This window comes from Strigops habroptila, chromosome 2 (genome assembly GCF_004027225.2).
Source record: "Strigops habroptila isolate Jane chromosome 2, bStrHab1.2.pri, whole genome shotgun sequence".
Taxonomy (NCBI): domain Eukaryota; kingdom Metazoa; phylum Chordata; class Aves; order Psittaciformes; family Psittacidae; genus Strigops; species Strigops habroptila.
The window spans coordinates 44,200,277-44,223,226 of record NC_044278.2 but is presented as its reverse complement, the minus strand read 5'-3'; the positions used below and the strand labels follow the sequence as shown (position 1 = coordinate 44,223,226).

The window sequence follows — 22,950 nt, the reverse complement described above, 5'->3', positions numbered from 1 at the left end:
TCTTCAAGAAGAGCTACAGTTAGCAGGGACGTCAGACTGCTAAATGGGCATTAAAACCTGAAAAGTGTTTCAGTTGGCACAGTGATCTGCTGCTGCTGCCCAATACACCCACATAGTCTGAAACAGCTGCGGCAGCGCCATGAACTTGAGCTCCAGGGTAAGGTCAGCAGCTCAGCAAACCACTATCCTCAGAAGCACTGTGCACATCTTGTTTTTATTTTAAGTCTAGTTTTTTAATACTTCAAATATAGACAGGATAGGATAAAAGCTACAGTAGTCAGGCCTTGGTTTTGGGTTTTTTTTTTTTAACAGCAACTTTTCTAGAAACTATAAGCTTTCTGTCAGCATTTGGAAAGCTGATAAGCTAAGAACATAACATCAACCAGGTGCTCACTAACATGCCTGCTATCAGGCAAGTTAATTTAGTATTCATGAGGATAAATGCTCACCACACTGTCTGAAGGAATTTCGCACTTCACGCACATTTTTTTCCTCTATGGGTATATAAGAGAGATTAGTTTTCTTAAGACATTTCAAACACACCACACTCCTGCTATGCCAGCTACAGGTCTTTTGAGAGCAACATTGTGAAATGTACCAAAACAGATTAGCTCAAACAGGGATTAGAAAAAGACCTGCAACATCAGACTTAATTCACCAACAGCCGAGAGCTGCGCTGGCATCAAACCAAGATTCTAAATCAGAAAGATGTTTAGGGATGATAAAGAGTTGTGTAAACTAAAGCTCTGTTTAGTTTATTTGTGTTAAAACAAAAATAAATGGTTGTGATAAAATTAACTCCATTCAAAGCAGGAAACAAATTGTTTCTAAAGAGCTTAAAATGGCAGGAAAAATGGGGAATACATTGTGAGGTTTACAGAGCCTTCTATTTTGAGCTCTTATTTAGTAATTTAATTTTTGTTCTTTATTCTGGATTATTCTCTCTGCAGACAATTTATGGCACTGGGCAAAAGACAGACCACTCTGACGATGTATAAGCAAATGATGCTCTGGCCCTCTAAGCACTTCTCAGGCTTAGGTGATGTAACGGTCAGCTGTTCAGAGACACACACCTGAGACAGTGCAAAGGATCTCTTGATTTGGTCTGGCAGCCAGAGAGAAACACTGTCAACTGTGTTTAATAGAACAAAGAACTGTGTAAATGAAGATTATTGGGACTTTTTCCTTTTAAGGAAAGACTTTTTCCTTTCTTTATATTGCCTTTCCACATAAGGAAAGCAAGGGAAATATGTCCGTCCTTCGACATAGAGAATGACAGCGTGGAACACCAGAGTGACTGATTTTAATGACAAAGAAGGTGAAGTTAGACATGGTAATTGCAGTAGATGAGACAGGAACTTTCCTTTTTCCTTTTCGTCACATACTGGTGAAGAGAAGACAAATACTCACAGCCTATAACGTATTTATATTGAGCTTGCTTTTTATCAAAATCCTGTATTTTGCTGAAGCCATCCCCAACAACACTCCACAGTGTCATAAAAAAATCAAAACCAGAAAAGGAAGTTTGATTTTAAATATTACTGCAGAACAAAGCCATGCCGATTCTTCATAGTTTACAGGTTAATAAATTCATGCTTTCAAAAAACAAATTTATGCTTCTTTACCAAGAGTGGTTATACATGTACAAATGGCTGAGGCAGGCTGTTTCAATATTAGTCATTATTTGTTATTCTTAGTTATGCTCCTTGAAGAAATGTAACCATGTAATCTAAACATTTTGTCATTTCCTTTCAACATGTTCGTTTTACTTAGCACAACAGTTCTTGCCACATAAGAAACAGCCCCAAGATTTTTACGTATGCACAAGAAATCATGCAGGGAAAAGAGGAGCGGTGTCCAGCACCACATAGCAGCATGCATGAAGGGCAACACAGCACAAGCATCCTCTACAGCATGAACACAGAGCCATCAATACTGAACTTGGTAGCTTCACCTCATCCCTGGCCATTTCCCCGAATACTGTGAGAGCAAATAGAAACAATCATTCATTCAGGAGCTCTACAACTGTACCATCGTCATCTTCATTTTGGAACTATTTTTTCACCATCCTTGTTCTCACCAAGTACAGGAACACAATACTACACGTGAAAGGATGGGTAAGCAACCAAAAGGATTCTTTACCTGCCACTCACAAAAAGCAGGTCTTTGGTGAGACTCATGGAAAACCACTTAATAATGGGAGTCCAAAACGGTGGAATGATTTAACGTGTTTCACCCCACTCAACATAATTCTTCCACCCACCACCCCCAAGCCCTTACCATTTGTACATTTGTTCTTCAGAAAACAGGATGCTTATTTTAATCATAAAAATTCCCCTCACCTAATTTTAGCATTGTTCTTTCTCAAGTGTTATTTTTCATTGTAGCAGTTGTGCATTTAATATATGTTCTTCTTTGCAAGCAAGTTGTATGGAGTTCAGGCGAAAAAAAAATTGCAACTGTCTCCTCTTCAGAACTGCTAAAAATCCACATTTATGTTTCTCACTTAACTTCACTCACATTCAGACACTCTTAAATGAGGTTAGTAATATCATAAATACATCAACCATATTGATTTCTTGGAACTCTGACCAGCCACAGTTCCTCAAGGATTAGGGAGAGGATAAAAAATAAAAAAAAAAAAAAAAAAAAAAAAAAAAAAAAAAAAAAAAAAAAGTGGTGAAGCAATACAAGACACAATTGAGGTTACTCACGAATATTTCTGTTTCAACGATCCTGTCTCATCTTCTTCCATTATATCTAATATCTATTACTGATAGCATTGTGGATCCACATATAAGGAAAGAGAGGCAAATATTTGTCAAATCAAGCATTTTGTATGCCCTGATCCTCAGTTATAGCATCTTCGAAGAAAAAGAAAGTGGAGGAAGAAAGAGAGATTAAACCAGTAAAAATAAAAATATTTGAAATCCAAGAAGCGCTTTTCGTGGAGTTACAGAAAAGTTGCAGGATGAGAAAAGAGAAGGCTATGATCAACAAAATGACAAGTAACTAGTTTTTTGTTTGCTACAGCAAATGCAGTAGCAAAGATTTTCTGACAGCAGGTGGATGAGCAGAATGCCAGAGGAGCTGGAATTATCACTGAGCAGAGCCTGGCAGATCTAATGACCGAAAAAGCCATGTCAGCGTATGAAGGCAAGGCTGAATGTTTATGCAGAAGACAATCTTGCATATTTCAGTGGAAGGTATCTCTAGAAGCAGCTACACTAATTCAACAGCATTTAGCTACTACAGGCCTTGGTTAAGTAAGAGAATTTTTTTTAAATACAGCAGTTGCAAAATGGCTTTCAAAACAAAAGTATTTAGCATTAAGCATATGTTTGTAAAGTAAAAGCTCCAAGCTTGCTTCAAAAATTGAGCAACGCTTCATGCAATGTGGTACAGGTGAGTCCAAGCACCCTTTGGGCATAACTAATCTAAAGCTATAAATTGACTTGAGCTTAATTTATGGAGAAACCAGAAAGCTGAAATTAGAGCAGCCGTGGCTTGTTCTAAACAGACACCCCTATACGAAAACAATTCAGTGGAATGCTTCTAAATTATTTTCACTGGAGTCCTAAGCACATGGATATTTGTCTAAAAATAAGGGCTACAGATCAGATATGAAATGGAAGGAGCTGGCCACACCTTCAGTAGGCCTGCTTGGGAAGAACATGAGGATGCAGGAAGTCAGCTGCCAATAGATGGAAGAGGAAGAATAACGAACCCACTTTTTTGTATGTTAGTTTAGAAGATAACATCTCTGATAGTATCAACAATGCCGACCCTCATTTTATCTAAAACTTTCCTGGATGACCTGATTTTGCATACCACCCAGTTTAGTCCTAGTTCCAACCCAGTAAGCAAAAAATAGGCCACAAACGTAGCTGGACATGTAGCCTTCTGAGATGCAGTTTTACAGAGAAAGCAAAATAACTCTGCAGCATGAAAAAACATGCAAGTCTCAACCAAATGCCAAGGGAGGTAATATTAAACACAACACTGTTTGTCAGCTTTAAAAACAAAGTTTAGATGGGTGGTTTGCTCAGAGAAACGTGCAGCTATCTACTGTGGCTTAAGCTGTTTGCTTGCAGCTGGTTATCAAGCATACATGTAGATACCCATCCAATCCTGTACTCTATGAAATCAGTTTGATGAAATCTATTTTCTGTGACACGGGACAACCATGTGCCAGTATTACTTAACAAGGAGAACTAAATGCAGAGCTCTAGCACAACCTAAAGGTAACAGAATTCTTCCTGACTTCAGTTAGGCTCACCCAAAATGACTTGAAGAAAGGGGAAAAAGCCATTTAACTTAATGAAAAATGGGCTGGACATGGAGACCAGGTTCCTGGAAAATTTTGAAAGGTTATGTTAGGGTAACACTGTCCAGCAAGATGAATGTGAAATTAAAAGTTCCACAGGCAGACCTTACATCTGATTTGAAGCTAGATCTTGAAGACAGAAGTCAAGCATCCTGGAGATTTACTTCATAAATACTTATTATGCTCATCAGATAGGTGGATTTGAGGATATGATGGTCCAAGAACTCTGCAAGAAGCATGCAATTTGATTGATGCATAAGCAGTCATGAAGACTGTAAGGTGAGAAGCAGCAGAAAAACGTGAAGACCACCAGTCACATAGTCTGCTCCAGCCAGAGCAAGAGCTTGGGTGGAAGCTTGAGAAGAGCTGCAGAAAAGAGATGAATTCTGGTAGACAGGGAGATAATTCCTCAACGAGGAAATACTCACAGCTGCACACATTCACACAGATTTTCATTTAAAAAATCAGTTTGGTTTCTTTTTTTTTTTTTTAAAAAAGAGGGTGTAAATGCAATTATTAGAATAGAAACTACTACTTAAACTGCTTCATCCTTTGCTGTGAACATGCATAAGACAGAAGTCCTCAGAGGTAGGAGAGCAAACACGCCCACCCAGAAAGGAGGAAGAAGAGCAGCACAGCTTGGATCTTCTCAGGAGAAAGCTGTCTGGGATGAAAGCAGATGCCAAAGTTAGCACAACATCCTGTTCACCAGAGGACAGGACTGAACACTTTGTACTTAAGTCATACTGAACATGACTCACTAGGATCCCTTTCTGCTAGATTTCTCAATGAGGAAGCAGGTGGAAGGACAGATTTCTGTCTTCCTTGCTTTGTCTGTCTTTCAACTTATACAACCATCCTATCTACTTCTGTATTAACACAGTAGTAAAAGCATATGAAAAGCAGCATGTTCCCTGCTTCCAAAATGCAGACGGCAAAAACCTGAACATGAAATGAAAGTAGCTTTATAACTTTTTCCCTCCTTTGCAGAAAAAATGTATCAGCCAAAATGCTGTTAGTAATAGCTGTCAAAATCAGAATGCCAAATGAAGAGCATGCAGTAAATTCAAACCAAAACCCAACAAAACAACACAAAACTAAACAAAACCACCAAAAAACCCCAACCAAACCACCCCTAACAAAACAATACCCACAATGTCCTTTAAGTAAAGCAAAGCATATTTTATGAATTCAGCAATTGCAATGGGGTCTTTGTTTTTAGAGCAGAAGGACTTTTAATTCAAAGATTTGTTGTTTTTATCAACAGTCTGCATGTTTCAGGTGGCAAAAATGATGGGACTAAATGCTCTTACTTTCAATCCATAGCTGAGATTCAAACATCCAATGTAATTCATAATTGATTGTGGGCTTACACACTTATATTATGTGGACATATAACATACACATGCACAGAAGGAACGGGTGCATTCTCATTGCATTAAGGCAGTTCATCAGCAGCAAACTGACTTTAGCTTACAGACAGATATATGCATGTAGAGTAGCCATAAGTGAGTAGCAGTGGCACGTTTTTTTACAAGTGTAAATAAATCAAACAAGTACAGAGGACTAAAGCCATTGCTTGTTGATTTTGAAACACTCACTGTTATAACGTCTGTAGCTGTCAATCTTTGCCGGTGCCACTCTGTACAGAATTGTCCCTTGAAAGGCAGATTTTCCTGACAGCAGGCAAGAGAAGGAAAGACGAAAAGAAAAGAGAAGGGGCAGGGTGGGGGTGAAGAGATCGAATGATGGTAAAAAGAAGGGAAAGGAAGAGGTTTTAATCTGTATTTTCAGTCACTAACATTTTTAAAGCCTCATTAGCAAAACAACGAGAATATTAACAAAAATATCTGATTGTACATGAAGTTAAAATATTCTTACTGCATGTATGTCAGATAAAAGAATCTCATGATTTTGCTAAAGCTGTTTTATGCAATGTCCAACAGAACGCATTTTTCTTAGGTTTTGTCTGTTGTCCATCAGGTTGTGAGACTTGAAAACGAAATTGCTTGTCTTACTCAGACTCCTTATAGAGTGCAGGGGAAGCCTGAAAAAATTACTACTGCAATGATGTACTCACAGCGGCTCAACACTCCTGATGCAGATGTAGTGCACTCAAACAAGCACAGCTGACATCCAAACAGGGCAATGAAATACTCACATTTCTTTAATATATGAGGATCCTGTGAGCATGAGGAAGGCCGCATCTTTCCAAGATGACTTATTAGAAGCGTTTTGGACATGGGAACTGTTCTTAAACAATACTTAGTTGAAGGATAGGACACTAAAACCTGAATAAATCAGTTTTTCGGCCAATAGCTTTATCAGGTGTTTGATTTGGTACACCTTAACAAAACCAAAATAGTAAATTGAAAAACAAAACAACCAAAACCCAAAAAAACCCCAAACAAATCCCACTTCCCAGCTTAGATCTTTAAGATATCATTTTTATTATCAATTTCTTGGGTATTTTTCGAAATTCAAGTGAAGGTAAAGGCATGAGCAGCTGAAGCGTTTTGTGTATGGGTTTTTTTTTTAAACCTGAGGTACCCAGGCAAGCCCAAGCATAGGCCAATGTCAGCTTGTTGCCAATCTCACCTAGGTATACCATCATTAAAAATTAATATCTTCAGTAAAATTTTATAACAAAATAGCCAGTACCTATGAATTGTCCTAACATGAATACCACCCATTTTGGTACAAAACATGTATTTTTTAACCCTGCATATCATTCTGTTGGACTTTCAAAAAAATTAAAAATTATACTCATTCGTGATCATAAAAAGCTGTTTCTCTGTTCTTGCAGCTGAATTAATAACAAAAGTTTTTCCTTGCCTTATTTTTATAGAATGAGGAAGTAAAAAGCCACAAATTCATCTTTCCACCCTTGCTTTTACAAAATACCATTAAAAAATGCTATTAAATGCTATTAAAACAGTCAAACACAATTAAGATATAGCTAAGAGAAAGGTATGTCAAGCTTCATGACATTAAGGAGAGCCAGAAAGACATTAATGGACATCTAAAGTTTTAAGAACTCAAAATGCAGGAGTTTGCCTGACTAAACCATTAGCTGATGAGCCTATCACCAGTTCTAACTCCAGTAGTCATGACTTCTCAGTGGCCACCACTAATAGGTTCTAAAAATAGTTGATACATATCATATGGCCTAGCAATTCCTAAACAGACACATACAAGAGACATCAAGATATAAAAGGCCACCTTTAAATGTTGTCATGACATTGCTATGAACATACTAAAATGCTTTTGAAATCATCTCCTTAATATTAACTTGTGATTTCTCTCATATGGTTTATTTGACTACATGACAACTCTTTGCCTCTTGATGGCCTGTAATAACAGGATGTGGTATTAAAATACTCTTAAAACTAAAACAGATCTGAGAAATCTAGAAAATAACCTTATAATTCATGCATCCATTCAATAGAGTAATAAAATTATAATGTACACTTCATGACCATGTTGCAACAGTAGGTCAAAGAAAAGCAGTGTTTTCATTTAAGAGGATGCTTTAAAGAACAAAGAACTCTTGTGTACTCTAAGGGTATCTGATCCTGTCCATACTTACATTCTGAAATGTGCCCTTGAAGACAAAAAATTTGGCAGTCACCTTACACCTGGGACAGATATTTTAAAAACAAACAAACAAAGCCCCAAACCCGCAATATTTTGATCTTCTAAAGGTCTCACTTTCCAATCTGTTGAGCAGTCACCATCTGAGAAGCACAGGTTCCCGACCCTTTAAAGCTAACAGTTGAGTAAAGTCCCACTGTCAATACTCAGAAATATTTAGGCATCACCAAAACTAGCCCCAAATATTTTCAAAAAAGGGGCTTTTTGTTCTGAAGAAACTTCTGATGTTAACCTATGGCAAGAAAACAAGATGATACCTTTGGGGCATTTACTCTGATCTGCCATGAAATATACATGGACACAACAAAACCAATAAAATCAGACAGCACCTTTCTCCCTTTTGGGCCTGTGTAGGTCATACCACAAGGGCAGAAAAATATGCATTTTTATCAACCTTATTAATAAAAAGCCAAGTTATATCATTTTTCTCTTCTGTATTTCTTCCCCTTTGAGTTCAGCAAAAATTACACTTGCCTCTCCAAAAAGGCTCTCTTTAGAGAGGGTCAGTAAAATGTGATTGAAAGATTAAATTTAACGAAGTTTAACCAAAGCATTAAATTTAACTATTAACTAAAAAATACTCCTGTGTTTGCACAGTGCCCTTCTCCAAAGAAGTTGCACAGAAAACCTGCCAATTATTACCTTACCCATTTTACAAGCTGGGCTGAAGAATTCAAGGTGGCTGCTCATGATTGCAGAGCCATACTTCAAACCTCTCTAGGCCGCTCTAGAAGCTGTGTAGAACCTCAGTGCCTGTCTAAGGTTCTAGTTCAATGTGCACGTACAGCCCCTCATATCTGAGTGCTAACTTAATAATCTAACATTTGTACACCAGGTTTCTGCCTTACAAAATCCTGTGATACAGAAATATTCAAACAGATTTTGTTTCCAGAGAAACAAAAATGAATTATTGCAGATTTGAAGTGCTGTCATGTCTTGACATCCACAGAGGAAGGAGCTGATCTGGAGGCATTAATGTAAATACCCTTTTGAGATATTTCCCAGAGCATTTCAACAGTAATGCTAGCCTGATGCCCAAATCATCCCAAATTTACTTGTTTGGTTTTCATTTTCTGTGCTTTAAGCCTAAGTGCAGCTACTTGGAATAAAATTATCATTCCTAATCAGTTGTATAGACTTGCTGAAACTCTTGCAGTCTTATGAAGATTCTCAAATCCATATAGTCAGTGCACCTGAATAGAGCCTCATAAAGCCCCATGTGTTGGAGCAACACCTGTAATAATCACATAAACCATATAGAAAGAAGCATATTTCCCAGAATTCTGCTAAGGGAATGTAGTTCTTAAATTGATGGTTTTACTTGAAGAAAAATAAAAATAAAGCATTAAAACCCACATGAGAATCTCAACATTCCTTGAGTCTCTGTCTCTCTGTGAGGAGGCTTACAGCGTTCTTATGTTTTATAGGTATTTTGATATTTTAAAAATAGCTTCTAATAACACATCATCTTGGCTAGCCACAAAGCACCTCCAAAGAGCTGAATTTCATATAAGAAAAAAAAACCCAATCTTTTTTATACAGTTACCTTCAATTTGGTTAAAGAGACAAAACCAGTATCTGTGTTACCGATATCTTCTCAATAAAGTTATCACAGGTTTGGGGTTCCACTGACAGTCAGAACCAGCACACAAAACTGAGTTTGAACTAAGCATGTGCCTTTATGGATGTCGACAAAACAAGCTAGCGCTTTGTGGCGGCTTTCACACACTCAATTATGTGGTTTTATTAAAAGACACTTTTAGGATGCTTATTATAAAGTAAATATTACCAAATTACCTGGGAAAAGAATATTCATTCATTCCTACCAATAAAATTGAGGTATTCCATCCTGAACAGTATCACTTACCTTGTTCATTTATAAAGTACAAAACACTACATAACCCAGAGCTGAAACTACATCTATATAATTAATTCTTCCAAGACTCACTGTGTTTATAATGAACAAAATACATGATAGCATACACAGGTTATAGAAAGCAGTTCTCAATCTCACCGAAATGTGCAGCTTCAGTTAATGCCCCTTCTTTTTCCCTTTCTATCACACTAAAATTGTCAACTTCCTTAAAAATATTTTCATTCCAGTCTGAAGGAATGTTACCTGTAAATATCTTTAGCAGCACTGACCACAAGACTAGGTCACCAGTGCTACTACACATGAATAAGTACTCCATTACAAAAACAAGATGAAAAATTTTCATCATTTCAGAAGTCAGGGTTTTTAGAATCTTATTTCTGTGGGATGGAATAAAGATGATAAATTTGCCTTAAACGGAAAAATAGAGAAAAAAAAAGAAAAAGAAGTATTATAACTTTCTACCTCTTACTGAGGTGAGAGGTAGAAAGAGTGAGCTATAAAGGCTTTGGTAAATTTCAGCTGAAATAAGCTTACAAAGACCTTAGGAGTGCTTTCACTTTTTCTTGTTCAGAGATCCAGAATACTACTACATAGCAATGAATATGTGCAGTGCTGAAAATAGGAAGACCTTGGCAGATATTGTGGAATTAGCCTGAACTATGGAAATGCAATTGACTTTTTTTCTTTTCAGTAAAGAATTGACCACTGAATTAAGAAATAGAGTATCTGTTTGAAGAACATTAAAAACATAAACACAACAGGTGTCTATTCCATATAAAAGCATACTTTTGGTTCAGGTTATTCTCCAAGGAAAGTTATAAATAGGACAATCCACTACCATGCTTATACTATTGCAAACTTAGTTACCAAACATGCTTTTCACCTGCAGCAGTACTGGCCCACTGTAAGTGAGAGAACAAAGTCCATGTCCCAGTTCTGGCCTTTTTCCCTTTGGCTGCTGGGGCAGTGGGTGACGAAGGTGATAGTAACATGCTCAGCACCTGGAGGGAAAAAGTGCCGCATGTCCCACACCAATAATTATGAATCCTTAAATCTATCGGAGTCATTATAGAAGGCATGGCACTTTAATCCCTCATTTAAATAAGCACAGCCACTATGTGGATGTTTGGTTACTTTGCTCAGTTTCCACATCTAAAGAAAAAAAAACATTTTGTAATTCATTTTGAAATACAAATCATCATTGCCTTCTCTCTTCTTGGTCTGGTGCAGCTTGGCAAGTCTTAACACAGCTCACAGAGCATTGCCAGTATTACAACTCAGGTAGCATTGCAAGTACACACTTATCATCATCTGACCCTTGCACAGCAGAAATTAAGAACATGGCATTCAAAAACACTTTCAAGCAAGAGATAAAATGTGCTACCCTATCAATGCGTTAGGGGGTAAAGACACAGCCATACATACAGAACATCAATATTTTTATCTTACTTGGCTTTACTTGCTCTTCTATTCCAGCATCATCAGAATCAGACAGTTCTTTTATGAAGTTGGAAGGAAACATTCCAGTTTTTCCATTGAGTATACCTTCCCACCAGCCCTCTTCCACCTGCACCAAGACAAAAACAAAAAACCAGGGAGGTTAATATAATGAACACTTCACAGAGTTAGATTATGTACATGATTTTCAGTAACAATGACAGTAATGATTTTGAGTAGTTTGTACTTATTTCAGGTATAAGCAGCACATGACATAGGCTCCAAGCCACAAAATATTTTATTATTATTATTATTATTAATCTTTTTTCTTCTTCTTTTTTTAAGTAAAATCAAGAAAGATGCATGCACCCCCCTGTAAAAGTCAGCAGTGCTGACAGCAGTAAGAAGCATGGACGAACATTAAGTAAAAGGATTTAAAAAAAAAACAACTAGAGAGCACACGGTGTCTCTACATTGAATTTTTTATGGATATCAGTTCAATCACTAAATTTGCAGCACACACTGTACTCTTACTCATCTTCTTGATGCATGTGATTTGCAGATTATAAGAGTTTAAATCCCCTAAGCAATCAATGGCAAGAGAAATGCCTGCAAATGGCCATTCAGAAAATCTAAACTAGGTATCTTAATATAAATCACGTGAATATTCTTGCCTTACCCATCAAAATCAGAAATTCTCTTGAAAATTAATAATGTTGCTATATCATTAATGTGTTAATGTAAGAAACCTATGGAGGACAAAGAGCAGTGCTAATGCATATTTGACTCTAGCTTTACAAAATGCTGCTGAAATACATGGTAATGATACCGTCAGAAGGAAGAGAGACGCTTCTTCGGCCAATCCCAAGAGAAAATACCACTTAAAAATTACAAACTCCCTCCTGTATAATCCATTCAGGGTTGAATGGCGGTGTCAGGCAGTGAAATGACAGCCCTCAGAAAACAGATGCCTTTAGGTTATAATGGGACAGCAAGAAATTACTTGTATGCATAAGCCAAACACACCCTTGACAGATAAATAATTTCCGTCAGTCACTGTCAAGTCACCAAAAAAATGACAGGGAAGGACAGTATCAGACTGTGACACATCAATCAGTCTCCAACAATGTTTGACCCTGCTCTTTCTGCCCCCTCAAAAAATGATGAAAGTAGCAATTTGACTTTACAAATTGAGGGTGTTCACATTTACTGTCCAAATAACAACCCCACATCTTAACTTACATTATAGAAAAAAAACAAAATCCAACCTGTTTTGTATCACTTACCTGTGAACATCTCAAGTCCTTTGAAAACAAATTTCTTAATACAAGCAAATATTTCCTCAAACTATAGAGGAATGGTTGGGGTTTTTTCAACTTAGCTACATGTACTGTTTTACTACAAAGAAAACTGTTGTTACTTCAGGAGTGTTTCCTGTGCTTTCTCTCCATCTTCAACCATTTTTAGCACATTTCTTGTCTTCCTGGTTTGATCTGTTTGTTTTGGTCTGAAAGCAGTTCAGACCAGCATTTAATCTCAGTACCTGCCCATAACAAAATTTCCCCCTTCTTTCCCACTGCCAAATGCATCAGCAATATTAGTGAGCTCAAGAACAACTCTGGGAATAACGGCTATTTTCTTCCTTCTACTTCAGAGGACAGAATATATACAAATCACTCAATCACTTCAGTAGGCTGCAAGTTTTCCACGTTATAATATCAAAGTCTCTAAAAGGCAATATTTGCTTTTCTTCTCTCCAGACAAATTAAAAAACATCTGGAAAACTGAAACCGAATGAATGACACACAACACTTAGTAGACTGTACAAATTATATCTTTAAATACTTATATATACTATATTGTTATATAGAAAATATACAACATAACCAAGACTCTCTAAGCTATAACATATTTCCATTTTTCTAATGCAGCATTCCCAGATGGCTCTATTGATTTGAACTAAACATTAAACCATAACTGCATTAGCTGATTGACCAGAAGATTAATCACAGGGGAATTACACAGTTCCCAAGATCCCTGGTTTTTGCAAGATGATGAGATTACTTGACAGAAAGAAGGTGACCAATTAACTCAGTTCCATCTTTCCCTCAAGTAATTTTCTTCTGCTTACTTCTTCCAGGGTAACATTTCACAGTTTTCTTACAAGTTAACATTAGCGTTCTTTGTGTGGCATGTTTATGTCTGGGTCTTTATGTATGTGTATAGAAATCCACATAGACAAAGATCTTTAGACAGGTAGATCTAAATTGGATGTGAATATACCTACAGCATTCACTAGCTTATTATAAGTTTTCCAGCTGATACAAGAATGAATTCTCTGAAAACACAATGTCATATTCAGCAATTTTAGAAATTCAGAAAAATCTAAACGAAAACCCAGCTTTTTCCATGAGAAAATGTGGAATGTTAGCAAGACATTAGAGATTGAGGTCAAACTGGGCCTCCCAAAGATTTATTAGGAAATTTTCATCAAAAGCTTTAAGTATTTTTAAACACTACAGCTACATGCTACATACCTTTAAGCCTCAAAACACCAGCTAGAGATTAATCCATACACTAAAGAAGACATTAAAATACCCCTGGGGTTTAGTTATCCCAAACTGGGACAATCCATCACCATAGGGTTTGAAACGTTGCAATAATTCCCAGCCAATAAAACCTTACAAAGGAAAACCCATTGTTCATGGGGTAATCCATCCGGAGGTACAAGCACTCAATAAAATTTGTTACTATACTATTATAGCAAAGTGCTTTCAGGATTTATACATCTAGGTCCTGATTCATGCCCAGCATTTATATGCCAGACCAAACAATCTAAAAAGAGGAGGATTTCATTCAGTAGTCCATGTCCCAACACCAGAAAAGAAGTTCTACTATTCATAGTACCCTCCATATAAATTAAGTTCAGCCTGAAAACGAAAATACTGTTTTTAAGTTAGAAAAAGAATTGTTCCAATCTGGAAGAGGTTGCCCAGAGAGGTGGTAGATGCCCCACCCCTCAAGATATTCAAGGTCAGGTTGTACAGGGCTCTGAGCAACCTGGTCTGGTTGAAGAAGTCCCTCCTTATTGCAGTGGGGTTGGACTAGATGATCTTTAAAGGTCTCTTCCAACCCAAACTATTCTGTAATTCTGCAAATGTAAGTGGCCACAGCTAGAGGCATTTTCAAGATGTTTTCAGTGTGTTATATCTGTTCACTGCCTTTCAGAGAAGCATGGCACATTCTCATCTTGCCAGGCCCCTAGGCTGCCAATACTACTGTCACACCACATTTGAAGAGCAACAACATAGAGGAAATTGACTGAAGACCATTCATTGCTCCATTTCATGTATTTAGGGAGGTGACAACACATGCACCCAACTGCAACTTAGTCAATGCCATGCATGGGGCAGGGACAGATGCAATAAAACACAGCTATATGTGGTCCAATGCCTGGATTTGATTGAACAAGATACAAATGACAGTATCACCAGAGAATGGTGCATCATCTCTAGAGAAATGCATCCCATTAAGAAGCCTTGCCTTTGGATTTAAAGGGAAATTTAATCTATATAATAATTATGTAACATTCAAGTATTCTTCAATATCATTGGGGTTTGGGTATTTTTACATTTTCAATGAGGAAAATATACTTGTATTTTGGTTTTAATTGAATTAATCAATAGAGCTTTTTTATGTAAATGAGGGGTTTGGAAACTATAAGCCAAATACAGATTAAAATAATGCAAAATGTATTCATATAATTTGTTAAAGACTACTTAATGAAATTGGTAGATCCCTGCACACAATGACAACCCAGACTCGAAAGACAGTAAGAGGTTGTAATAGTTAATTTTACTTACAAATAATGATATAAACAAGAAATGATAATGAAGTGCTCAAAATAGATACAGTGGAAGTAGACAGGCAGGAAAATAACACAGGGAATTATATGTGTGAGACATTCAGACACATAAAGAAGTTCTCAAGAGGGTATAGAGATGCTATGACATTGAGCTGCTTATAAATCAAAAAATAAGTATTGAATTCAGCCTACTTCCATGTTTAAAGAACAACTAAACAAAAAAAAAGAAAGGAAAAAGGGAAAAGGAAAATAATATGACAGTAGTTCAAGCATTCAGGGAAACATAGTAGTGCTACTTTAGACCAGGAATGCAGTTTTATTCTGTAACTGTAAAACAACCAAAGAAAACATAATCACTTTAGTAGGACACTAGGAATACAAGATTAAGATATTCCAAAAGTGAGGAAATGTTACTTTTTATGTTATTTAGGTTTTCTCTTCATGGCCAATACAATCTGCAACATCCCCCTTTAAATAAGGAGGCGCCAGGTGGAGCATCAGCTGACCTGCAGTGCCACAGATGTTGCTACAAGCCTAGAAAACCCCTTCCCTTGAGGGAACTGGATGGCCATCCCTGTATCTTCAGGATGGGGTACACAAAAAGAGCAGAAAGTGCTGAGGCCAACTACCAGCAGTTGCTTGCCAGAATATTTAGGACTGCCACAGCTCCTTGCTTACACCTTGCTATATAATTAATAGGCCAAAGTTGTTAAATGATTAAAATTTGCAGCTGTTTGGAATCACTGGCCTTAACTAAACTGGCCTTTAGTTTCCAATAAACTCCTGTATCTGCCTGTTTCACAAGATTTTCTACAACCTGTAGCTTTGCCTATTAGACTGGTAGACTACTTACAGCTCACAAAGGGAACCTTTGAGTCAGAAAAGGTTTCAGGTGGAATAAAGTCTCCCTGGATCACAACGCAGTCTTTCTGGGCTGTTAAAACTAAAACACAGTCCCAGGAATAAAAGAAATGCCAGAGGCAGGCAACAGGAAGGAGAGAAGCCCAAGGTCAAGCTTAGAGAGAACTAGAGCACAGAAAGCAAAGGAAAAAAAATATTTTATAAATTCTAATGGAAGATCTTGATACTGAAGTATAAAAGCAATCATATGTTGAAAGGAAATTAAAAACAGATACCCAAGAGGTAAAATAAACACATTACATTTACTGCCAACGGGAAAAGAACTTTTGGAAACAAGACCTCCACAGAAAATGGTGCCTACAGTGCCACTTGATGGCTTATTCTGGGAGTGCATTCTGAGGGAGCCATACCCGTGAGACGTCAGCCAGCCCTTGGGCTTCTGCTACAGCACATCTGGAAGCTGTTTGATAACTCTGGTGCAGAAGGGAAGAAAGAAAAACTGCACAAGCACCTTGTACTAGGGGATCTTTCCAGCTTCAGAGGTCTATTTTACAATGTTAAAGTGTGCTTTGGGGTTTTCTCGTTTGGGTTTGGTTTGGTTGTTGTTTTTTTTTTGTGGTTTGGGTTTTTGTTGGGTTTTTTAAACATAATCTTCTATGTAAGAAACTGAGAAACAGCGAAAGCAATCACAAAGAACTGGAATGACCCTATAAAGAGTTCAGAGGTATTTGTACCCTTATTTCCACAAAAAAAGCCTCATAACACATGAACTAACCAAGCAGTAGTCATAGAAGTCCTTGTGAACCACCTGTTTGAAGAGGAGCAGGAAAAACACCTTACCACAGCTTTTCACAGAAAAGTAACTGAGAGACGTGAAGCCCCAGGATCCATTCCCAGCTGTTTTCTTGAGTATTGTATGGTTCTGTACTTGTGGCACAGATCATCCCCTTTCCACTGTCAAACATTCCCCTTTCAACTCCACAGCTGTCAAAATAAGTTACTGTAAGGGAAGTCCAGCTCAATCCCCAGTGTTAATCCTGTTCTTGGAAATGGGTTGAACCACTTTATCTCATAACATCACCCCACCAACCTTGCCCAAAAAGAGCAACAGATCTGTAAAAGTGCAGATTGAATTTTTATAATTTCAAATGAGTTACCTATAGTATTTGATCACGTAATAGGCCTATTAAGTAAAAGTCAAAGAATAAGCTCAGCAGTACTATAGCATGTCTCAGACTTAGTTGTGAGCTTCAATCCCTGCACCTCACATTGCCAAAAAGCTGACTTCTCAGCAGGAGGATGCAACAAGCTACACAGCAACACAACAACAGAGTAACCACAAATGAAAGGAGGCTCAGAACTGTTGAATGACACGCCAAATGTCCTTACTCTAATGCTATAGGTTAATTATCAGCATCCCATGAAAGTCTAAGGATGAAACATAATTGGAATTCAGATATCTGCATTTAATAAGACAATTAGTTACAGTTGTATTTTGGGACAACTGTAATTAGAGCTACAGCTAATGAGCTCAGAAAATGACAAGCAAAAATCTATCAATCACGCATTAAACATGAGCGTAAACAATGATGAAAATGCTTCTCTTGTTAGTTTCAAATGTACTTTTAATTTAAGTATGCTAATTAATGTCTCATGGGTATCAGTGTCTGTGTAGTTATGGAAACCTGTAGTTTAACAACAAGCATTTTATCTATTGTGATGAACGTTTGATCTTATTATAATTAATTTCTAACTATTTAGAACAAATAGGAAGGAACTATGAATTCCGAACATATACAGTCTCCAAGGATATCTATCTGGTGACAAGCCTAGCATCTCAGAACTCACACTTGCTTTAGTATTTCAGTCCACTCACTGTACAGCCCCAAACCACTTCTGTCACAACAGGAATTGCCAATAGTATCTATCTACCACTACCACAGACACATAAATCCTTTCAAAAGCATCTTATCCAACCTGTTGGCAACAGGAAGAGGGATGGGGGCTACTACACCTCAGAGGCTGGTTAGTACCCTGAAGCAGAGGTGGGAGAAGGGAAGACATCCTCATCCTCAGCACGTCACCATGTGGTATCAGCGTAACCCATTTTCACTGGCGATCTGGGGAAACATACTTGGGCACTGATGGAGGCAGATGAGAAGACTTGCATTCCCTTATGCTAACCCTTTGCTGGAAGCAGTGAACTTCCAGGGGCTCAAGGAGGAACAGAACCCGTTTCTTTAAGGATTAAGCCAAACTAGCACAGTACATCAGGAACCTGCTTTTCTTTTCAACAAGAGAAGTTTAATGAGTTGTCAACAATAAGTGATATTTTTAACAAATTTTTTGATAAATATACACAAAGATATATAGGCAGTTTTTTGATCTAAACAATATTGATTTTAGTTTGCTATAAGTCATTAGGAATCAATTTATTTTCAACTAAACAGAAATCCACAGAGATTTGAAAATATTAATCTAAATCAATTTAAAACCAATTAATTCAACTGATGTAACTTTTTTAGGAGGATACAATTAAACTACTACCTATGGGAATTTGAGACCTTCTGCTCATTTATAAAAAGATGGGGTAAGAGACAGGAGCAACTGGAAAGGGAAAGTGAGTGATCGTTAATGTTCTAACTACCCACTGAACCACTGTAAACAATGCTGAAGATGCTATCATCGAGTAATGATAAACAAAATTGATATTTTGCAAGAACTTCCCCAAGTTGTTGCCTATGTGGGAGGGGTTATTTGCTGTTGTTTCAGGTATTTTTGTACAATAACATATTATGATTCTGGCCCTTTCAAAGAAACCTCTATTTTCACAACTGAGGAAGCCATATTTTTTAAATAATAAGGCACTCACATTAAACATTTATAATTTGAACTAAGGAGCATCATATAATGACATAAACACTGTGAATCATATTTCAATGTAATGACTCTCTGTGCAGCATTACCTACAAGCACAAATGAGTACACTAGCTGGTATAGCTTTCTACACTAAAGAAAGTTCCTGTTTCAAAAGAAAAATTCTGCCTTTTTTCAAGGAATTTTTCAAGGAATTAATACTATTATGGTAAGGGCAAAAGAGGAAGTGATAACAACAGGTATTCAAAATCAACTGCCTGGTATCAACCACGATGGAAAATAAAGTTCACGCAAAATCACTTCCTGAATTGCTGTTCATTTTTTCTCTAAATTCCTTTATTTTATCTTTTTTCACCAGCTGATCTAGTTCTACCCAGAAGAGTCAGACAATGTCCTGAATCGCGTGAATGTGCCAGGTGGTGCCTGAGGCAGAGCTTAAATTTCAGTAGGTGACAGAACAGGGTATTTCATAAGGTCAGAGTGGACATAGCCTCACCTGTGTCAGCTATTCTTCTTCGGCATTTAATTACGGCCAGCAGCTCAAGCTAGCTATGAGCAACCCTCTTCAAGAGTACAGTAAAACTAATTCCAGTGTGATATTCTTTAGGACTGCCAATCAAAAAAAGCAGCCCTAAACAATATATTTTCTTAAACTTTAGAATCAGCAACTTGTCAGCGCTTTCTTCAACAGTAGTAATTCAAGGTACAATTATGAGTTTAAGACTATGAAGTCCATAATTGGCAATCCAAGTAGGTTTCAAAAAGACATGCCCTTAACTATAAGCACACATATGCAAGTACAGGAATGTTTCATAGTTCTACATCTTTCAATTTTAATGCAAATCTGTTATTTATAATTAAGTTGTTTAAATTTATAAGATGACAAGAGATGCATTTCATAAGAGAAGTCTAGTGTCCCATCTAAATTATTTAATCATACAACTTATTCGGTAGAGTTAATTTGTTGGCTGGCTACTAGGAAGGGGTTTTATTCCATCACTTCACTCTTGAAAGATAGACTTAAAAGTTTAAAGTAGGGCAGCTGACGGAACATATTTGTGTGGCCATGTGAGGTCAAATATACTTCATATTGTGCAATGAAAACAGCTCATGTGCTGCCGTGAAACTTGTTATAATACTGAGTTTACATTGTCTTTGAAATATGCTCTTAAAGATCTTACAACTTTGACATTCCCCATTACAATTCTGCTCACAGACAGAATAAGGTTAGTTAAGTGACATATCATGTCTGATTCCAGGAAGAATGATGTGCAAAGCTGGTATGTGCAGCTAGGTTAAAGGAAAACCAGTGATTACTAAGCTTCTTACGTTCAGATCTGAGAATTAAATCTCTCATAAGAAAATGCTGGATGTTATGTAGATTGAAGTAGAATTTATATTCTTTTAGAACTGATTTCTTAAGTAACAGATACAGGAAAAAGAAAACTAATCGTATATCCTTGACAAGAAAATAAATGTTGACTTATTAGCTGCTGAGTCACAGAGAAAAAAATCCTACAAATAAATGATACAAGCTGAAACACACCTTTTATTGGCTGCTTGTGCAGACTAAAGGTTAAAATCTACATAAATAAAGACTAAATGAGTTTGAAGGCATTCTACTTGAAGGATTCTTGCTAGCATTTTGACTTTTGGTCCTTATGCTATTAAGCTAAAGAAGATATTTCTAAAATCTCTAATGGAACAAAACTGAGGTATTGGGAGTGAACAGCATTCTTTGATCTTGCAACCAGGGTGGTGAGGGTGATTTTTTTTGTTTGGGGTTTTTTACTGTTTTGTTTGTTGGTTAGTTTGGTTTTTTGTTTGTTTTGTGGTTTGGTTTTTTTACTGATTAGACTAAAATGAAATAGTTTAAATTTGCAGGCATAGATGACAAAAGGCGCTGAACATGAAGTTCATGGTTGAACTTCAGAGGTCTTCAAGTAAATTTCTTAAATGTCTTTAACTCCGTAAAGATAATTCTTCCCTGTGGCTGGCTTACTAAAATTTGGAAAAGCTTTTTCTGCTATAATCTTGGTTCTTTGGAAATACAACCTCAATAGCCCTTTAGCACAAACTTTAAGCTTTTCCCTGAACAGAGCTCAGAAGCATCAACTGATCAAGTAAAACCACCAGAAGTGCTACAGAGAAAAAAACCCTCATGAAATCCATAAGCAAACAACCACCTCCTCTCAACCCCAACAATAACCCAAACCAGACACATCAGTATAGCAGAGAAGAAAAATATCTGGTTTAAATTATGTCTTAAAACACACTTTATCTAAGAGCTTAACATGCATAAGATATGTTAGAACTGCATGTGTGCACATTCCATTAAGGATCTGCTCACCTCTCCCACAACTTCAATGATGTCACCAACTTTTAATTCCAGTTCATCTTCATTTTGAGGCATGTAACTGAAAGCCACCTGACATCTTCTTCTTCTGTTTCTCTCTCCTGGTGGAGATAAAGGAAACAGGGAAATTGTAAAATGAAAACAAAATTCCATGCCAAACACAAGCCAGGAGAAATGACTAAAGATTAAATATTATTCTTTGAGCACTGTTAAAACAATCGGAATGTTTGCAATGCTTAGTATATCTGATTCAAATTAATTTACAGAGTGTGGAGAAAAGATTTCTTGTGCATATTATTTCTTTCAATTATTTTTATAATTCAGTGAAATTAATAAATGACAATAAATTGTGGGGATTTTTTCCTTTCTGTAGTATTACTCATAAGCCAAAATTTAACTAATAGATTGTGCTTCCTAGTGACAGGATGGGCAAACTTTACCCAGAGGATCTTTCCAAATGTATTTGCTACAAGTTCTCTTCTAGGCTAATGCTCTATATACATGGTATAGGCAAATCCTGACATTGAAGGGATGGGGAAGAGATCCAAAACCTTGTGGTTTTTGCTCACATGGAAATAAACTCTGAACTGATTTCTTTATCCTGTTCTTTTTCTCCATAATTCTTTGACAGGTGCACAAATAACTCACCTTTTTTAATATATATTCTTTTACATATACATATATATACACATATAGTTATATATAGATGCATATGTATACACACATATTTGTAAGGTGCATATTTGTGCACTAATATCAGATTAAAGAAAACCCATCCCAAAAGACCCCCAACACTAGGTATGTCATTGGCTTAGTGTGGTTAAGACAGACTAATTTTGATAATCAACCAGGTACTGGAAATTATGTTACCAGCCATCTTTCTCTTCAGCTTGGATGTCCAGGCATGCATCTTTGCATGCATGACTGGAGAGAGGCTTGAATTCATAGCTCTGAATAAGAGTAAACCCTCTTACTTGACCCTTCTGCCATCACAGTTTTAAGACAGACAGATAAATGAAAAGATTCAGTTCCAGAGCTGTTTGCCAGATCTGCTGGCTTACTTATATGTGATTTGTAGCAGAGCGGATGGGAGAACTTCCCTAAATGAAGTTGCCAAAGCTTGCTGCTCAGCCTCTATTAGCTGAAGGACAACTTACTGACATGAATCATTACCATGTTGGAATGTATTGGAGGAGAAGGTAGGAAGAGAGAAATCATTCAAAACACAGGATTCACTGATTACTCCCTCTTTTCTAGAAGATATGCAACCATACTGTTCCGTATATTTACATACAGGTATCCCCACAAACATATATACACACACTCTACACAAGTAACTGTACTTTCTCTTATGCTATTTCTCTTAACTGCTAAACACGCTCAATAGACCAAAATCAGTTGTGTAAACTTATGGTCTTATGGTCAGTCTATTATTTCCCCTGCAACATTACTTGATAATCCTTCTCTAGGATGAACAGTAATAAAAAATTACAGAACCTTTTTTTCTATTCTATTAATTGAAACTAGAGAAAGGAGAAGCCATTGAATTTGACTTTCCAACAGTATTTTTCACAGCCACTGCAATCCTGCAGGAGTGACAACTTATTGAATCCTAAAATTCATACCTTAACACAAAGTAACAAAACCTGCTCAACTTGGCTCTTTCTTCCACCTACATATGATTGTTCGTTGTTCAC

General features: G+C 36.9%; 1 protein-coding gene across 6 annotated transcripts in view; it reads right to left on the bottom strand.

The window, feature by feature from the left end:
* Window positions 1-22,950, bottom strand: part of SH3KBP1 (SH3 domain containing kinase binding protein 1) — a 221,120-nt gene that overhangs the window by 89,097 nt on the left and 109,073 nt on the right. For 3 of the 6 annotated variants that reach the window (XM_030476111.2, XM_030476114.2, XM_030476109.2), the window contains exons 4-6: window positions 21,248-21,354; window positions 11,307-11,424; window positions 5,929-6,003 (exon numbers count right to left, since the gene is read on the bottom strand). In XM_030476111.2, the coding sequence (XP_030331971.1) occupies window positions 5,929-6,003; window positions 11,307-11,424; window positions 21,248-21,354 (300 nt within the window). The remainder of the gene's footprint in view (window positions 1-5,928; window positions 6,004-11,306; window positions 11,425-21,247; window positions 21,355-22,950) is intronic. The other 3 variants (XM_030476113.2, XM_030476115.2, XM_030476110.2) reach the window with 1 other exon arrangement.